Raw genomic sequence first — 18,346 nt, 5'->3', positions numbered from 1 at the left:
AAAGTTGATATTGAAAACAGGTCCTTCAATGATGACTGGACTGAAAAGTACGCATTTATCATTCCAACCTTCCGGAATGCCTCACCAGTATGCCTAATTGGCAACCAAACTGTTGCTGTTGCAGAAGAATACACTCTGCGCCGTCACCACCACACAGATTACTGAGAAGAGACTCAGTTGTTGCTGCTTTTAGTTGCTTTAATAGTGTAGAATAGGCCTACATATTTTCTCTTTGATCCTCACAATTTTGGAATCCAATCGCGGGCCGGAACGAACGGCTTGGCGGGCCGCATTCGGCCCGCGGGCCGCCAGTTGATTGTCACTGCTCTAGAGTCTCTAAATCACTTGATAAACATGCTGCTTCTACGGTATGTAAGAAGTAGGCCTGCACGATTCGTAGTAGAATATGAATCATGATTTTTTTAGATTAGAATTGATATCACGATTCTCTGCCATGACTTTGTTTTGTTAAGTTGTGCATCGTTTTTATTATCTTTCTGCCCTTTAAAGCAACTTCTAGTTTGTGAAAAGCGCTGTATAAATTCAGTTTATTATTATTATTATTATGTAAATGAGTGCTGTTGCGTGTTTGATATGTTGCATAAACTTTGTCTTTATTTACAAGAACAAAGCCAGTGTGAAACAATGATTTCCAGCTCATGTCACCTTGGATTCCAGCATTTGCTGTGTATTGTTTAACCGCGCCAAGATAAAATCTGCAGTGATAATAAAAAAAAAAAAAGAAGTGAATAGATTGACTGCAGGGCAACCAAAATGCTGCAGTGTACACAATGAGAGGGGAAAAGTCACGCTGAAGTGTGAACCAAGGGCATGGTTTACTTTGCTGGCAGACAACGTGCATCACAAAAAACAATAACTCTTGTATTCCTTGTGCATTTGTAATACAGTTGGGCCAACGTGAAGCAGAATATCTTAATGTCTCTACGTTAAACATTATTTTCATTAGCAATCATTTTTACTCCATTGTTTGTCCTGACATAAAAAAACTGTGTCGTTGGCATTTGGTAAGAAAAGATTAGTGTTTCATTTACATTTCCAGGCGGTGTTAGTCTCAGCTCAAGGTAGACAACATAACAGCTCAGGTAAATAACAGCAGGGGCCAGGCTAACGGCTACATCTGAAGTATGGATCATTTTATTTATATATATATCACAGAGAAACATATTTTTGCCATTTTAATGTTGCTGTCATCTCTGTAGGGGTGGGGGGAAAATTGCTACAGTATAGTATTGCAATATTTTCAGGGGGAATACTGTATCAAAACACAGACACCAGTATCAATCTTTTATGTGTGTGTTAGTCTGCTGGGCAATCCCATTCTGCAGCAATACAATTGAATTGAGATGAACAAACAGAGAAATGTATATTTTAACATAAAACAGATGTTGACGAAGTTTCCTTTTGGGGAAATTATTTGCAATTGGAAAAAATTTGAAGTTAGATAAAAGGTTAGAAATTGCAATATATTGCAGGATATTGCAATTTCTTTAAAATCGCAATTATCTCGTAATTTGATATTGGATTGGAAGGCGTCTGGTGATTCCCCCCCACTTCTCTGGTGTCCACTGGTTCGTGCCTTAGGTGGTTTTATTCTGTACAATGTTGCCTTGTGTGTTTTTTTCCCTCCTGTTAATAATACGTAATATTTTCCTCTGGTAGTGCTGAAATGCCTGCAGGCCAGGTACAGTGTGAAGGTGTTCTACACCCATGCTGGCTGCACCTTGGTGGCTCTTAACCCCTTCCAGCCAATCCCTGACCTCTACAGTCTGGATGTGATGAAGGAGTATCACTGCGCTCCTCAGCCCCAGGTATGAATTTTTAGAGTCACTATAATTCAGCTTACTTGTGTACCTGTTTGTTTCTTTAGAGAGTTTTTTTAAAATGATGTTTGGCTTATTCAGGAGGTTAGTGGTTAAACATAAATCCTCGGCTTCCTTGTTTGCCTCCTTGCATCAGGAACAGCTTGAAAGTCAGACTCACCTGGAACCTCCCGAAGGCACCGGCGGCTCACCCTGCAGTCTAAAAATGACCAGCATCTGAATAAGTCTGTATTTTTTTGCCAACAGGAGTTCAAACCACATATCTTTATTGTGGCAGAAGAAGCCTACAGAAATGTTCAGGGCCAGCTGGAGCCAGTGAACCAATCACTGGTGGTCAGCGGTGAGAGCGGGGCAGGAAAGGTAAACCAAGACATATTGTGTTAAGCTTACAGAATAAACTTATTCTACTACATCAATCAGGGGTTCAAACTATCAGCTGCTCTTTTACTTACAGTGCCACAGATTGGGGTATTTGCCCATTTGCAGTGTATAGACTAAGTTACACATTTATACGCTGGCTGGTTTCAAGAATTTTAAAGAATATATTTTTCTTAAAGGTGGACAAAACCATTTGTACGTGCATTTTTTTGAAATATGTCAGGTCCATATGTGTGTGTGTGTTCTGTGGAGAATGTGAAGATGAACTGCTACCTCGGCGTCAGCTCTAGCCACTGGAAAGAAATAAGAGGAGAAATCCCAACAGCTGTTCAGTCTGACATCATGTTGCCTGAGCTCATACTATTCATGAGCTGGGTAAAGGATGCTGATAGCCAGGCATTCATTGGCTAGCTGTTAGCCAATCAGAGTCAAACAGCTTAGCTGGTTGAATATTAAGGGTCTGTAGAACCAGTTTTTAGTGGCCCTGTGGTTTGTTTTATAGACATGGACGTCTCGTTGCCTGATGAAATACTACGCTACTGTGGCGGCCTCCTCCTCAGTGTTGAAGAGTCAGGACACAGTGGAGAGGATAGAGAGGAGGGTGCTGGACTCCAACCCCATCATGGAAGCTTTCGGTGAGATAGCTGATTGCTGGTGTCTCGTTAATGTAAAAAATAACCACTGTGCACTGTCACTCAGTCATCACTTTACTCTCCATGTAGGCAATGCCTGTACGCTACGGAACAACCACAGCAGTCGCTTTGGAAAGTACATCCAGCTCCAGCTAGACAGGTATTTACAATTCATCCTGCTGCACTTACTTGTTAATTACGTGCAGGCCCAGATCTAGGCATAAGCATTCTAGGCAAATGTCTAGAGGCCGTTTTACCACTAGTGGGCCCAGTCTGTATAGCTTGCTATTGGCCCGCCTATATCAGATACACCGATGTGATTGGTGCAACTCGGCTGCAAGGCTATAGTTAATGAGCAGTATTACTTAATGCCAGAGTAACTTGCTGAGCAAATTCAAATTGTGCACTTGCGAGAACTCTGACACCTCTTTTTTGGGGATGCTTTTGGGTGGTGGGGCAAAAATGTATGAAGAAGAAAGAGAACATCAAACAGGGGCTTCACACACATTTTTTCCCCCTCAAATTATGTTAATCATATGGCAGTTAAAAGTTATCATGTTTATTCATCAAATAACAAAGTATCCATTTGGAGGGAGCCCGAAAAATGCAGTATGCTAGTATGTAGTCTTTCCATTGAATCGGGCTCTTCACGTGAGAAGCTTATCAGTGTACAGTTCAGTTTAATCAGTTCAATATGTTTTCTTTAAATTAAAGATGTCAGCTGTTAGTGGGGGCATCTGTGCAAACGTATTTGCTCGAGAAGACCAGGGTGGCTTGCCAACTGGCTAATGAGAGGAACTTCCACATATTTTACCAGGTGAGTTAACGGCCACACAAAACCTTGTGTGTATTAGTTTAATATTGACAAATTCATATGTAAATGCTGAGATCATTCTGTTTTTCCAGATGATGAAAGAGGCCACGGATGAGCAGAGAAAGGAGTGGAAGATTCCACGTGGCCAACACTTTGTGTGGCTGCCAAATTCAGAAAAAACATTGGAGGGTTGGTCTTTATTTTTCATGTATATTTAGGCATGTCTGTGTCTTTTATTCTATAGGGATCTGGGATTCTCACAAGTTCTTTTCATGTAATTTGTCATAGAGGATTGTTTTCATGAGACTGTCGCGGCAATGGTTCATCTGGGCATTAATGAGGAAAGGCAGAGACAAATATTTAAGGTAAGGCACTCTACACTAACTTAGCTTTAACCCCCTCCATTTAACATATTTACATATAGAAACATTTAATGACTAGTTTCTAGAACACTATATATTAAGTTGTAAGCAGATGTAAGGACATTTTATAGTGTTTATTAATATACAGTATTTGTCATCAATTATAAGTTCTCTTATGAAGATTACAACCGCGTTTTATGCCATATTCATTATCTGTTTATACTCCAGTATCCAGTTATGTGTGCCCACAGGAAGAGTTATAGTTTTGGCATAATAGATGAATAAACACTTACATCTGCTTACAACTACGTTGTGGTCTAGTTTCATACATACAGTTTTATAAACTATTTTTTAAATGTTTTTATACTGCTTATGAATGCTGAAAATGTCTTTCTTTTTTCTATTAGCATAGAATTTAATTTACCTGTTTGTTGCAATACATTACAGATATTAGCAGGGATTCTGCAGTTGGGGAATTTGAATTTCTCCTCTTCAACGGATGAATCACAGCCTTGTGACCTAGATGAACAGTCCAAAGGTATTGGATATGACATTTAAACAACTCTTATCACTTCCAGTTATTAAGTTACTTAAAATCTACTTTTATTCAGTAATTTCAGGCTGACATAAATACAGAATGATGCTCAAGGGATTTTTTTATAAAGATGCATATAGGTTGCATGACCATGTGTCATGCTGCTGAAATCAAGAATACATTCCATGACACCCCCTCCCTGACAATAACTCAACAATCATGATCTACATCATGTTTTACCCCCAGTCTATTGCAAGCCTGGCGGCCCACCGGGCCTACGTTGCCCCCCACCAGGCCTAAGCCACTGGGAGAAAAGAATGTGTATTTTTAAGACGTATTTTAAAACTAGTTACAGAGGGGGGGCTTGGTTGGAAACTTTGATTTAGTCATATTTTCAAATCTCCAGTTAGCTTTTAGCACTGACTTAATGTAGAGCCCTATGGAATCTGTCTTATAGCTTTTTCAATTCTCAATTTTGTAATTCCGTCCATTATTCTGCTATCACAGAAACTGTTGGGCTCTACATTAACGCTGCCATCAGTCTGTGACTGGCCCCAGGCGGGCCCCTTGTCATAAAGACACTTGCCACCAGGCAAAACAACTTATCTGGGTGAAACCCCAGATTGACAGCTAGTTGACCGCTTCCACTCGTGCCTGTGTTAGACTTCTTGCAGAGGGCCGCGGAGCTGCTGTGTGTCCCAGCTGAGGAGCTTCAGATGTGTTTAAGAGTGAGGACGTTGAAGGCGGGGAAGCAGAGCGTTCTCAAGCCCTGTTCCCAGGCGGAGTGCAGCATGAGGAGAGTCTGCCTGGCCAAGGCCATCTACGCCCAGTAAGAATGAGGATTTGATCATAAAACAACACAGCGATGTGATCAGATGTGTGAAAAAGGACAGGTCATGCAGGAACTTGTTTTTGTCTTTCAACTAAGACTTGGTTGTCGTCAGACACTCCTTTTCCACTAGGGCTGCACAGGGGTGAGAATCACCCGACGCTTCCCGATACGATATTATCACGATACTTATGTCACGATCCAATATTATTGCGATTTTAAAGATATTGCAATATTCTGCAATACATTTATAACCTTTTTCCAACTTTTAATTTTTCCCAATTTTAAATTATGTTCCTACAAGGAAACCTTGTCAACATCTGTTTTATCTAAAAATATACATTTTATGTTCATATCACTTTAATTGTATTGCTGCAAAATGGTTTTGTCAAGCAGACAAACTGACCAACACATATATATATATTAATAGATCCATAATTGGCGCCTGTGTATCGATACAGTATTGCTAAGGAAAATGTTGCGATACTATTCTGTATCGTTTTTTTCCCCCAGCTGTAGGGCTGCATAATATATCGTTTTTTTATCGTCATTGCAATATCAACTGATGCAATAAACGCATCATGAACAGAGATTTTTTGTGGGGTGCCTTTTATATTCAATTCAATAATCACTATGTTTAATGAAAGAATGTTGGAAATAATTTTTTTAATTTATTTTAAAATTAACAGGCAACTTGTTGTATTTTAGCAGAATACTGAATGGCAGAACTGAGAACACTTCAATATCTGTTTATTTATCACAAGTAATATTGTTATTGCAAATATTCAACCAAGTTATTGCATATTTTCTTCATATTGTGCAGTCTTACTTTCCAAGAAACACTCAAACATGAAACCATCATGGCCTTTTGTTTACAATAAACAGTGATGAAGCTATGTCTGTTAATCACTCTTCCTATTTACAAGCTCTTTGTCTTTTGGAGTAAGTTTGTGTCTTTTTTCCAACAGATTATTTGAGTGGCTGGTTACATTCATCAACAGCAGCATATGTGCAGAAACATCCACATGGTGCAACTTCATAGGTTAAAGCATTGTTGTCTTTTACTTCATGGAATATGAATACATATATTGTATATTTTTTCCCCCTCAGTTTCTTTCCATAACCTCACCCAATCCTCTCAACTGTGTGATTTCCAGGAGTTCTAGACGTGTACGGGTTTGAGTGTTTCCAGATCAATAACCTGGAGCAGCTGTGCATCAACTATGCCAATGAGAAACTGCAGCAGCACTTTGTGGCTCATTATCTCCGAGCTCAGCAGGTACCACACAGCTTTCAGCTTTATTTCCCTGAAGGCAATTTGATCCCCAGCAGTCATCAAAATTACATCAAGGACCATGGCAATCGTAAAATATTGACCACAGGGTGCCCACATAGCTCGGTTGGTAGAGCGGGCGCCCGTATATAGAAGTGTACTCCCCGACACAGCGGGCCCAGGTTTGATTCTGACCTGCGGCCCTTTGCTGCATGTCACCAGTCTTCGTGAAATCTCTGTTGATCGACAACAGAACAGCTTGGCGCACCTTTTTGTAATGTGAAGAAATGTATTTTGTACTTGAATCCTTCTCCCAGGAGGAATATGTGTCAGAGGGGTTGGAGTGGTCCTTCGTCAAATACCAAGACAACCAGAGCTGTCTGGATCTTCTAGAGGGAAGCCCCGTCAGTGTCTTTTCTCTACTTAATGAGGTATGCTGGTCATTTTCTTGCATTTATTATTATTATTGTTTAATTATCACATTTTTCTATTGATTAAAAATAACTTGCACCACACACACACGCTCAAAAGCAAACGCAACAGCACACATTAATAATGGCAAAAAAAAACATTTTATACAGAAACTTGGACAATTCAATAACTTTTCTGGCCCATTTGCCGTTAGGCTCACCAAAATAAAATAGTGCCAACAAGCAAACGTAAAGCAACAGAAGTCAAACTTTCTTTCTTCTTCCAATTAAACATGAATTTAATTTGATTCCATTAAATGTTTGCTTAAGTATTATACGGATAAAAACTCGAGGCAATAGAATACAAACCTAACCATCTCTTTGATTTTCACCCCATAACGGGGGCAAAAACGTATATCGATACACAATGTAAAATCAATCTATACACCTGTCTCGAAGGAAGTGCTTTATTAAACATTTCTTCCCATTAGACAGGATTTACAGGATTAAGATAAATTTAATTTAAATCATATTCTTTTGAAAGGAGGAATACAATTTATGGATTTCTCTTTTTGCAGTGTCATTTTTAATAGAGAACAGTTACCGGTGTAACGCTAAATCACAATAAAAATTGATAACAATTATCATTTTCATGTAAAATATTATTATTATCACGGTGGTGTGGAAACCGTGTGTTTAATCCTGTCTAGCTTCATCCGAGTCTCCTGAAGCCGCCGTGCCAGGGGCATATTTTGGTGATTATTAGAATGCCAAAGGACAGTTGATTGTAGATAGTTATCCTATCTGCGGAACGTGCTAAAGGCATCGAACATACTTTTAAAATACTGCATTAATACCAAAAACCGCAATTATTTTGGTTCCTATAACCATGAGGTTAAATTTTCGTACTGTTACATCCCTACATACCAGTATTCATCCTCCAGGTGTTTTGACCCTTTGTTTCCATGCAGTCATTTTCTTGGTTATTCTGTACATTCATTCATCATTGTATGTATCCTGTACTACGTGGCGGTTGAAAACGTTTTTACATTCCTGTCCTATAGGAGAGTCGTCTTAATCGAGCCTCGGACTCAAAGACATTCAGGGTTCGTCTGGAGAAGGAGCTCGGTGATAATGCCAACATCAGCTGGGACAAGTTGAGCAAGGAGCCACACTTCACCGTGGCCCATTACGCTGGCAAAGTCAACTACCAGATGGAGGGCATGGTGGAGAAAAACAAGGTGTTTACAAAACCAAACCTTTTGAATGGTGTTCAGAAGGTTGATCCCCGGCATCCACTCATCTCCTGCTGGATTCTGTGTTTTAGGACCCCGTCCCACCAGAGCTTATTAACCTGCTGCAGAAGTCTGACAACCCCCTGCTTCACCAGATCTTCACCGACAGCGAAACTGAGAACCCAACTACCAAGGGGCTCAGTAGAGTCACTGTGGTCTCCAAGTTCAAGGTGGGAGACAACTAGGGCAGCACAGTTGTACTTAAATTGTCATATGGACTAAGTGCAAATTCCAATTAGCAGGGGGGGGTCTCTTTTATATAGACCTTAGTGGTCCCTAATACAGTATCTGAAGTCTCTTTTATATAGACCTTAGTGGTCCCTAATACTGTATCTGAAGTCTCTTTTATATAGACCTTAGTGGTCCCTTAATACTGTATCTGAAGTCTCTTTCCCAAAATTCTGCCTTTCTGCAGAATTCCAGCACCTAGATCCAGTCCCACAATGAGCTTTCCCTAGTATGTGCCAGTTCTGAGTCTGTAGCTTTTAAGGAGGAGAGAGACACTTATTGCATTTCGATATTTTGCTCCTATCGTGCAACCTAGAGCCATCGAAGGCCTTTATCACCAGGGTTATTTTAGCGTGTTGAGGCCTTAGAGTTCCTCCATGGCACTGATGATGTTCATGTCTGATCGTAGAACTCTCTGGAGAACCTGATGAAGATCCTCCACAGCACAACTCCTCATTACACTCGCTGCATCAAACCCAACCCGGACTGCAGTCCGCTGAGCTTCAAAAAGGAGGAGGTACATGTTCTCTTTTTCAGCAGAATCACCAGCAGTACAACAATGAGAGGCAATGCTTTGGTTTTTCACAACAGGGGAAAGGGTTTAATAGTTATTCCCCGTCTGCTGTCAGGTTATCATGCAGCTGAAGGCCTGTGGGATTGTGGAGACTATTCACATCAGTGCTGCCGGCTTTCCCATAAGGTGAAAAACTAAATTCTCTATCAACTCTTTAGCTTAATGCATTGCTTTGTTTCTGTTGAATGTTGGTTGACTTTTCATTTCTGTTGTACAGAATTCCTTTCCAAGGCTTCATGCAACGCTACGGACTGATAGCAAAATATTCACAGTTCAAGTTGGGGAGTCATTGCGTTGGTAAGTTCAGTTTGTAAGGTCCATTTTGGCATGTTTACTGTGGACAAAGAGTGATTCTATTTCCTCTGTTTAGGTCTGTTATTGACCTTTTCCTTCATTGACCCTCTTAGTATGTGATCCTCAGTTCTCTACTTTCCTGGGGACTTTTGTCCACTTGGTGTATACAGACAGGACTTTCTAACAAAATGTGCAACTTCTTCTGAACTTTCCAGGTAAAGGCATGCTCCTCTGTCTATCAGAGCTTGCTTTGCATGTTGTTTTCATGTTTCTTTACTCACTCAATGCGTGCTTGAACTGTTTTCATCTTAACACACTTCCCAGTATGTCAACAACTATTGGATGGATTTCTATCACAGACATTCGTTGTCCACAGAGGATGTATCTTACTGACTTTGGGAATGGCCGGACTTTTCCTGTTGAAATTTGTTAATTTGGTGAGCGAGCACCCCATATACTAAGGCTCTGTCCTTACCGCAGCGGCCCCGGGTTTGAGTCTGACCCGCAGCCCTTCTAGTGCACATTGTTCCCCGTCTCTCTACCCTGTTTCCGGCCTTCATCTGTTTGTTCAATAAAAGGCCAAAAACGCCCCAAAAATACTTTGGTTTATGACCCAATACCTGCAAAACTAATGACAATTTCATCGGCCTCAGCTGTACTGTGTTCTAATTATCAATTGTTAGCATGCTTCATCACACTGAACTAAGATAATGAACAGGGTGGGGCTGTGCAATTAATCAAAATTGAATTGCGATTACAATTTTGGCCTTTAATGAGAAAAAAAATCAAAAGTAATCGTGAAAAAAGATTAATTTGCAGATTACATTTTGCAACTGAACTCTTATTTTGCCTTTTTCCGACAAAAATAAACAAAAATTAAACCGTAAAAGTATGGGTGGAAATTTCACAGTTCAAGATGTTTTCAGTGTTAATTTGATAACTTGTTAACTTTTTTTAAGCTCAATACTTGCTGCTAAACATCAGCATTGCCATTAGTCTTTAACTCAAGTACAGGCTCACAGTGCTGGAGACTCCAGGTCTGGTTTTTTTTTGCATGAATGTTGCAGGAAGCTGCTCATTAATGCTGAATGCTGCCAAATATGATCAGCTTTGAAATGCTAATTGAATTTAGTGTAATCATTCAGTGTGTGGGGAAGCTGTGCTGTTGATTCGGATGGATTTCTGTGTCCTCAAACCCTGCAGGCATACCGTCAGACAAATACTATGTCCTTAACCCTTGTGTTGTCTTCCTGTCAAAATTGAAAATCAACACTTTTGTAGACACTTTTTATAAGTTTGTCACTTTTTTGACGTTTAACACTACGTAACACTAACTTATTAACTTTAGTTTTACAGTTTTTTTTTGAATTTATGGTCAATGAACCTCATTCATAGGAAATTATACCTAATGTTTGAGTTAGAAAAGCAGACATTAGGGATTATATAGACTAAAACTAAAGGAATGGATGTTGATGGATAATCACAGACTGGAATATGTTGACTTTTACTCAATACTATTTCAAAACCTCTTCAATTATTTTTTAAAAGGCTATAAAATGGAATAAGACACCCCAAAATTAAAGTAGAGATGTGTATTTGTCCTTGCTAAAAAGTGTTGAATCAATCATGTTATTTTGGGTAATTACAACTGGTTAGTTAAAAAGAACATTGATATATGAAAAAGGGTCAATTTGACCCAAGGACAACATGAAGGTTACAGTGAGTCTCTAGACCGCTGCATGCTGCTCTGTCCTGTCCTGAATTTTATCTCCAGGGCTTCCCTCTAATTCCAGTTCCTCTCTGTCTCAGATGTGGAGGCTGACAGCAACAGTGTTCTTCGGCAAGAGGTGGAGGAGCTCCTCGGGGTCGTGTTAGAGCACTCGAACAAACTTGACAGTAAAAAACCCAATTCATGGGTGCACTGCGGAAGGACTAAAGTTTTTCTTACCCAATTGATGGTCAGTAACTGTATACATACGTAGGTACAGTATCCTCACTAGGGCTACACAGTATATCTTTTTTTATTGTCATCGCCATATCAACTGACGCAGAAAGACACTCTGAGATTTTTGTGTCAGTTGAAAGAAACTATGAGGAGAAAACTGCATTTTAAAATGTAACTGTCACTCTTTTTTAGTGGTGACTGATATAATTATATTCAATTCAATGTTCAATATGTTCAACATTCGATAAAAAAAGAATGTTAGAAATAATTGCCTTTTTTTGTTTTTAAAATTAAACAAGCAATGTTGTATTTCAGAATTACTAAAAGCAGAACTGAGTACACTTCTGTTTAGTTTGTGTGTCACATGTAATATTGTTATAGCGGTAGTTAACAATGTTATCGCATGTTTTCCTCATACCGGGCAGCTGTACTCTCCACACATAACTTGTATGTATGACTTGGAAGCCTGGGAAGTCATTTGCAAATGGATTCCGCAAAAATACAACAAGTTGCTTGGTGAATTTAAAACAAATGAAAAGAAATCATTTATTTCATTGAACAAATTAACGATTGACTTAAACATTAAAGGCTCCACAAAAAAGAATGAGTTATGTTTCAAAGTGCAGTTTTCTACCAATATTTTCTTTCAACTAACAAAAAAATCAGGAGTCCCTTTTTTATTTGGCTGCCTATCACAATGTGTATACTGCGCCAGTTGATATCACAATGATGACAAAAAAACAATCTGGCCTGTGAAGCCATTTTGGAGTATTGACCTGTCTTGTCTCCCAGCTGGATTTGCTGGAGGATCAGAGGAAGAAGATCCTGTCTCGGTGTGCCTTCTCCATTCAGTGCTGCTGGCAGCGGTACCAGCGCCGCCGACGCCACGCCCGCCAGCGGTCTGCCACTCTGATCCAAGCAGGTACACTCCTAATGCCCTGGCCAGGTACGACGGGGTGGGGTCAGTACGGCTCCGTGGCCTCCCTCCCTCCCTTTGTCTGTGTGCAGGCTGACACTGTTTATCCTTTCAATGGCATTATAAGCTGCCACGATATTGCAATACTTATGCCACGATACAATATTATTGCGATTTTAAGCATATTGCAATATTCGTCTATAATATAAATGACGTCCCCAAACGGAAACTTTGTCAACATCTGTTTTATCTAAAAAAAAGCATTTCTCTGTTTGTTCAAATCACTTCAATTGTATTGCTGCAAAATGGGACAAACTGACCAACATACAGTATGAATAATAATAGATCCATACTTTGCGTCTGTGTATCGATACAGTATTGCCACTGAATCTCTCGCGATACTATGCTGTATTAATTCCCCCCCCCCCTTACAAAATAGCCCATTTAATTAAATGTTAGGTGTGTTGTATTGTACACTCAACTCACGATTCCATACGGTTCACGATTTTTAGTTCACGATACGCTTTTCTCAAGATTTCTTTTAACAGACACACGAATGAAAAAACAATTCCTTTTGTTATATAAACTGCAAATCAACACGTGTCCTCTCATCAAAAGTGCAACAGTAATTGTATTTTATCTTAAACAATTTAATAAAAAAAAAATGAATGATGAATGGATTAAGATTTTTAAAACCAGACATCACAATAACTAAATGTATGGAACAAAATCTCTTATGTATTAATAATTTTAGAACATGTACTGACGTCTGAAGTCAATCAAGTGATACAATAGTTAGTACATTAAGCCGTTTGCATCAGAATTTGTTTATTTATTTATTTTTATTTTTATCTCAACCAAATTGTAATTTTTACACATTTATATACATTTTTTTACCCTCCTGTTGTCCTCAGGTCAAATTAAACGTCTTTTAAAATTTTCTATATCAGAAATATGGCATTCATTTTAACCAAATTACCACAAAAAAGGAAGGATTCCACGCAAGGCTCTTTGCAAAAACAATTTGAATTAATTTTGGGTGTGAATTGAAATGGTTTCAAATCAGCATCCTGACCCAACTCGTCCACTCAACATACGTTCCTCTAATCTTAAATATTAGTCAAAATAATTCAATATTTCTGCTTTATTAACTAAAACATTAGGTATAATTCCATACAAATTGACCATGGATTCCAAAAAGTAGTATAAAACTAGTGGAGTAAGGTGGTGGTAGTGAAATTAAAAAAAGAATGCGTTAAAAATGTCATGACATGCAGCAAAGGGCCGCAGGTCGGGGTCAAACCTGCAGCTGCTGCGTTGAGGACTAAACCTCTATGTATGGGCTACATATATATATATATATATATATATATATATATATATATATATTAAAAGGTTAATGACAGGTTCATAGCATAACAATGCTGCCATGTACATAAATACACAAATATACAGCACGACATACACACACATTAATCTTCTACCCACCCTCCCCATGCATCCTCATAACCTAATGTTGATAATAATAATAATAATCTGTACAATTTGGACTGAGTTATCCTACATTTTGCCGCCCAAAAGATAAAAAGGCAAGGTAGAATTTACCCTACACACAAACAAGATGATTCATAAAGAAGCATCATTAAAAATATATTTAAATACAGGTAAGGCATTTAGTTATCCTTAGAGTCTCATTATTCGTCTTCCCAGTCAACCGCAGAAACCTTATCAAAAGAATCCATGAAAGACCCCCAGGTAGAGTAGGGTTCTCCCACGTTTCCTCTGTGTAAGTATTCGATCTTTTCTAACTTTAAATGATGCATGAGGTCTTTCAGCCACCTGGTGTGGGATGGAGGTTTTGGGCGTGGGGCCAGTAAAGTTGTAAATGTCACCACTGTGTATGACTGGTTGTTCTCATACATTGAACATTTGTCCCCACGATGCACCGGGTGCAGAATGAATGGCTTGCTAATGGAGTGAATGTGTTTTCCGCCTGCTGCAGCGCTGCGGTCCTGGCTGGTCAGGAGGCGGGTCCAGAGATGGAACAGAGCCGCTGCAGTCATCCAGAATACCTGGAGGAAGCGCAGGGTGAGATTTAGAAAGAATACATATCATAATATGAATCAAATGTTGTGTTTTGCTCGTTCTTCCTGGCTCAAACTATACTATGTATCTCCATTGCGAGCTGCACAAAATCTGATAAATATCCTCAAGTGATGTCACTTGGGTCAGCGTCAGTTGGGGCTGAAGTCTGAAAAGACACTCGTCATCTCTGCCTGGAGCTACATTGCTGCTACCAAAGCTCAACAGTGACCGCCCACTTTTCTTTTTTTTTAAGATTATTTTTTTTAGGCTTTTCCCTTTTCTTATAGTGACAGTAGATAGACCTGAAAGGGGGAGAGAGATGGGGGATGACACGCAGCAAATGGCCTTGGGTCGGATTTGAACCCGGGCTGCAGGACTCATCCAGCATGGGGGGAACGCTCTATCTGGGGGGGCGAGAGGCCGCCCCAGCCCACTTTTTTAAAGGCTCTGGTTTCGGAAGTGGTTTTCCCCGTTCAATATCTCCAGTGACGTTTCATTAAATGCTTCTATAAAGAGTTTGAAGCCTGGAACCAAGCCAACCAGCTACGAGATGAATCGTGACCGTACATCTGGAACCACACTGTTGAGGTCTAAATCATAACACATTCAAATCCTTTGACTGTTGCATCATGGGTAACGTAGGGCCAGTTTTAATAAGGAATCAGAATGTGTGGAATAAAAGGATTCAGCTGCATTGATTTTTTTTTTTTTTTGACTGTTAACTGTCCATCATGAGTCTGAGGAAAGAATTGCTTGACAACAAATAGTCTTTTTACAGCAATAAATCAACGTGGAATTATGGATAATATGTAAATTAACTTTGTTTTTGTGGCAGGCACTATTCAAATCCTTGGCTGAAGCAGAACTGGATGATGTGGAGGACTTTGTGGGGACAGACAATGCGCCAGAATTGGACCCTGTTATCAGGGAGCGGGGCTTGGTGCAGGTCTCCTCCATCCAGGAGCCTGTCCCAGTGCGAGGGTGGCCCATGGGCCTGGCTCTGGCCTCGGCCCCCTCCATCACCATGTCTCTGACAGCCTCAGGCTTCCAGAAGATGATGTCTGTGATGGCGTCCCTCAGCCTGCCCTCCGCGAGGAGGGGGTATAAGGTGGAGCCCAACCAGTACTCCCAGGAACTGGCCTCCATACGGGCTCAACCTAAGGTAAGGGCACATGCACACAGGTTCTGTTACATCTCCATACGTTTTTATTATCTGGATGATTTTTATGATTGGGTATTTGCAGGGGTGGAAGAAGTATTAAGGTCCTTTAGTACTAAGTACTAACACCACACTGTAAAAATACTCCTTTACAAGTCAAAGTCCGGCATTGAAAATGTTACTTAGGTTAAACTATGTGAGTACCATCAGGAAAATGTACTTAAAGTAGTAAAAGTAAAAGTACTCAACACAGAAAAATCCTCACATTTTAGAAACTGGAAAGGAAAGCTTCATAAGCACCAACAATTGTGTTAACCCTTGTTTTGTCTTCCCGTCAAAATTGGAAAATCAACAATTTTGTTGACGCTTTTTATCGATGGTTTTAACTTTTTCTTACGTTTTTGTAATTTTTTTCAACACTTTTGAAACCTATTTCAATGTTTCTCACTTTTTGGGCGTTTGTAACACTTATTTATTAACTTTAGTTTCACAGTTATTTTTGGAACTGATGGTCAAAAAACATAATTTTTAGGAAATTATTTCTTATGTACCTAAACTTTTACTCAATACTATTTCGAAACTACTTCACTATTTTTCAAATGTTATAAAATCGAATAAGACGCCCCTTGTAAAGTAACCAAAGCTGTGAGATTAATGTTGTGGAGTAAAAAGTACAACATTTCTCTCTGAGATGTAGTGTAGTAAAAGTCCAAAATGGCATGAAAAGAAAAGCCTCAAGTAAAGTACAAGTACCTCAACGTTTGTACTTAAGAACAGTATTTGAGTAGATGTACTTAGTTCCATTCCCCCACTGGTCATGTGAGATTCTCTTTCCTTTCGACTCAGGGCTCTGTGAAGCTGCACTATCGGCGATCTCCACTTCTCTACGCCGACAGGCAACCGGACGCGAAGAGCGACGCCACAGGGTTCAACGCCATCCTCCTAGAGAAAACTCTGTGAGAGTTCTCTCCCCCCCCCCCCCCCCCCCCCCCCCCCCCCCCCCCCCCCCCCCCCCCCCCCCCCCCGTCTGCACAACACTAAAGGCTGTTGTCATGGACACAGATTAAGGACAACCTGGCACACAGTTGCTTTTGCAGGGACACATCTGCTCTTCCATAATCCGACACAGAGGGAACAAACCTGGTATTGTATGATGTCAGTTTGTCAAATGTGTTTAAAGTTTTTATTTAGACCTTCTTTTTTTTAAGAATGCCAAAGTTTTATTTTGCATCTCAATTGTTTTTTTTACAAAGGTGCAAAACCTGCACCCTGACATAATATCTGAAGTCACCAGGAGGTCGGGGAACCTAACGCACTGCCATGAACCTGATTGACTTTGCGTGGATCATTTTAGTTACACTCAGGCTCTAGGGACAAAAAAAAAGGATCTCTAATTCAAAATCTCAGACAGAACACTATCCAGAGACCCTGACCACTGACCCGCCACTTCTGAGATAAGCAATATAGACAACAATGAATGGGGTGTAAGAAAAACTCATTTTTACGAGTCTTTGTCTGGACAAGTGAACTGACATGGCACAACCTTAGCGCCTTTAAAGGAGAGGACTGCAGGTTTGGGTCTCATTGCTGCCTTTTTGGAACGTCTTGACTATCAATCAAAGCCTGGACCTTTGCAGAGTGCCTTTCTCAAAAACTACACTCAAATGACAGATGGGCTGTTAGTGTATTTATTTAAGGGTGATAATTTATGTGTGATTTTATAGATATGTATTTTTGGTGTAAAAACACATGGGTCAGATGCAGATATGATTGCAGATGTATTCACAACATCCAGCATGGGGGGGGGGGAATTAAGCAAGTTTTGCACATTTAAAGCACATATTGCACATCAAAACCACACACACAGCAACATGAACAAGCTGACACATTACTTATGTAAAACAGGGAATGAATGAACCCAGGTTTATTAAAATTGCTGCTTATTGTTTGATAAAGGGCTTGTAGACATACAGTGCTGCTCATGAGTATAGGAAACCATGCTTAAGTTGACTAAAAGAGGAATAAAAAAAAAATCATCTTTTGGAAATGGATCTTATTGCCTTCATTTAAAAATAAGGAAAAATCCAAGGCATTAAGATCAATTTCCAAAAGATTTTTTTTATTCCTCTTTTTGATCAACTCATGCAGTGGTTCCTATATTCATGAGCAGCACTGTGTGTAAAATGTTTGCCAAAACCACTTCCAGTATGAATTTTAATCCAAAGCATTAATGCAAGCACTGTACAACATACCAAAGTCTTTTCCATGTGGGAGAACAAATCATCTTTTTGCTAAATTGATAATAAAATGACTAATTTAACTTAACACCGACGTTTGTCATCCTAGCTTTTGCATATCTTCATTTGCCCGTTCAATAATTTCTCTTTTTAACCTTTTCCAGCTATGGCTTCACTGTCATATCACTCATTATGACAGTCTGTAATTTGAAATCTGTAGTTTAACGGTACCAAAAGATCAAGGTACAACTTGTATTATGTCATTTAAATGACTGATTTGTTGAAATAAACATTATGGTTATAGAATGGTTGATGCGTTCTACAGATGACTTTAACTAGACTCTAATGCCTTTAATGTTGACTCTGCAATTTAGGGTTTTTGAACATTTCAGTGTTTATTTGAACGTGATACTGCTGAAAGACACGGCTTGGGACACAAAGTTAAATCAACAAAATACAGTAACTACAGAACTTGCTTATTCCAAGACTTTATACAAAAATATAATTAAAAGTAATTTGAGAATAACCAATGCAGGCAC

General features: G+C 39.5%; 1 protein-coding gene across 2 annotated transcripts in view; it reads left to right on the top strand.

Moving 5' to 3' along the window:
- The window catches only part of LOC117956080 (unconventional myosin-XIX), a 20,053-nt gene extending 1,940 nt beyond the window's left edge, over positions 1-18,113 (top strand). Inside the window, exons 4-26 of one of the 2 annotated variants that reach the window (XM_034890929.1) lie at positions 1,681-1,829; positions 2,088-2,201; positions 2,722-2,854; positions 2,942-3,011; positions 3,566-3,668; positions 3,758-3,854; positions 3,954-4,030; positions 4,475-4,565; positions 5,226-5,391; positions 6,360-6,433; positions 6,549-6,670; positions 6,982-7,095; positions 8,139-8,315; positions 8,402-8,539; positions 9,007-9,114; positions 9,227-9,297; positions 9,389-9,468; positions 11,275-11,423; positions 12,203-12,332; positions 14,329-14,414; positions 15,247-15,573; positions 16,417-16,534; positions 16,573-18,113. In XM_034890929.1, coding sequence (XP_034746820.1) covers positions 1,681-1,829; positions 2,088-2,201; positions 2,722-2,854; positions 2,942-3,011; positions 3,566-3,668; positions 3,758-3,854; positions 3,954-4,030; positions 4,475-4,565; positions 5,226-5,391; positions 6,360-6,433; positions 6,549-6,670; positions 6,982-7,095; positions 8,139-8,315; positions 8,402-8,539; positions 9,007-9,114; positions 9,227-9,297; positions 9,389-9,468; positions 11,275-11,423; positions 12,203-12,332; positions 14,329-14,414; positions 15,247-15,573; positions 16,417-16,530 — 2,690 coding nt within the window. In that variant the 3' untranslated portion in view covers positions 16,531-16,534; positions 16,573-18,113. Of the gene's footprint in view, positions 1-1,680; positions 1,830-2,087; positions 2,202-2,721; positions 2,855-2,941; positions 3,012-3,565; positions 3,669-3,757; positions 3,855-3,953; positions 4,031-4,474; positions 4,566-5,225; positions 5,392-6,359; positions 6,434-6,548; positions 6,671-6,981; positions 7,096-8,138; positions 8,316-8,401; positions 8,540-9,006; positions 9,115-9,226; positions 9,298-9,388; positions 9,469-11,274; positions 11,424-12,202; positions 12,333-14,328; positions 14,415-15,246; positions 15,574-16,416; positions 16,544-16,572 lie in introns of both variants that reach the window. The other variant, XM_034890928.1, reaches the window with a different exon arrangement.
- Positions 18,114-18,346: the final 233 nt, after the last annotated feature.

The sequence above is a fragment of the Etheostoma cragini genome, chromosome 13, assembly GCF_013103735.1.
Source record: "Etheostoma cragini isolate CJK2018 chromosome 13, CSU_Ecrag_1.0, whole genome shotgun sequence".
NCBI lineage: Eukaryota > Metazoa > Chordata > Actinopteri > Perciformes > Percidae > Etheostoma > Etheostoma cragini.
This window is presented reverse-complemented; position numbering and strand designations above follow the sequence as displayed.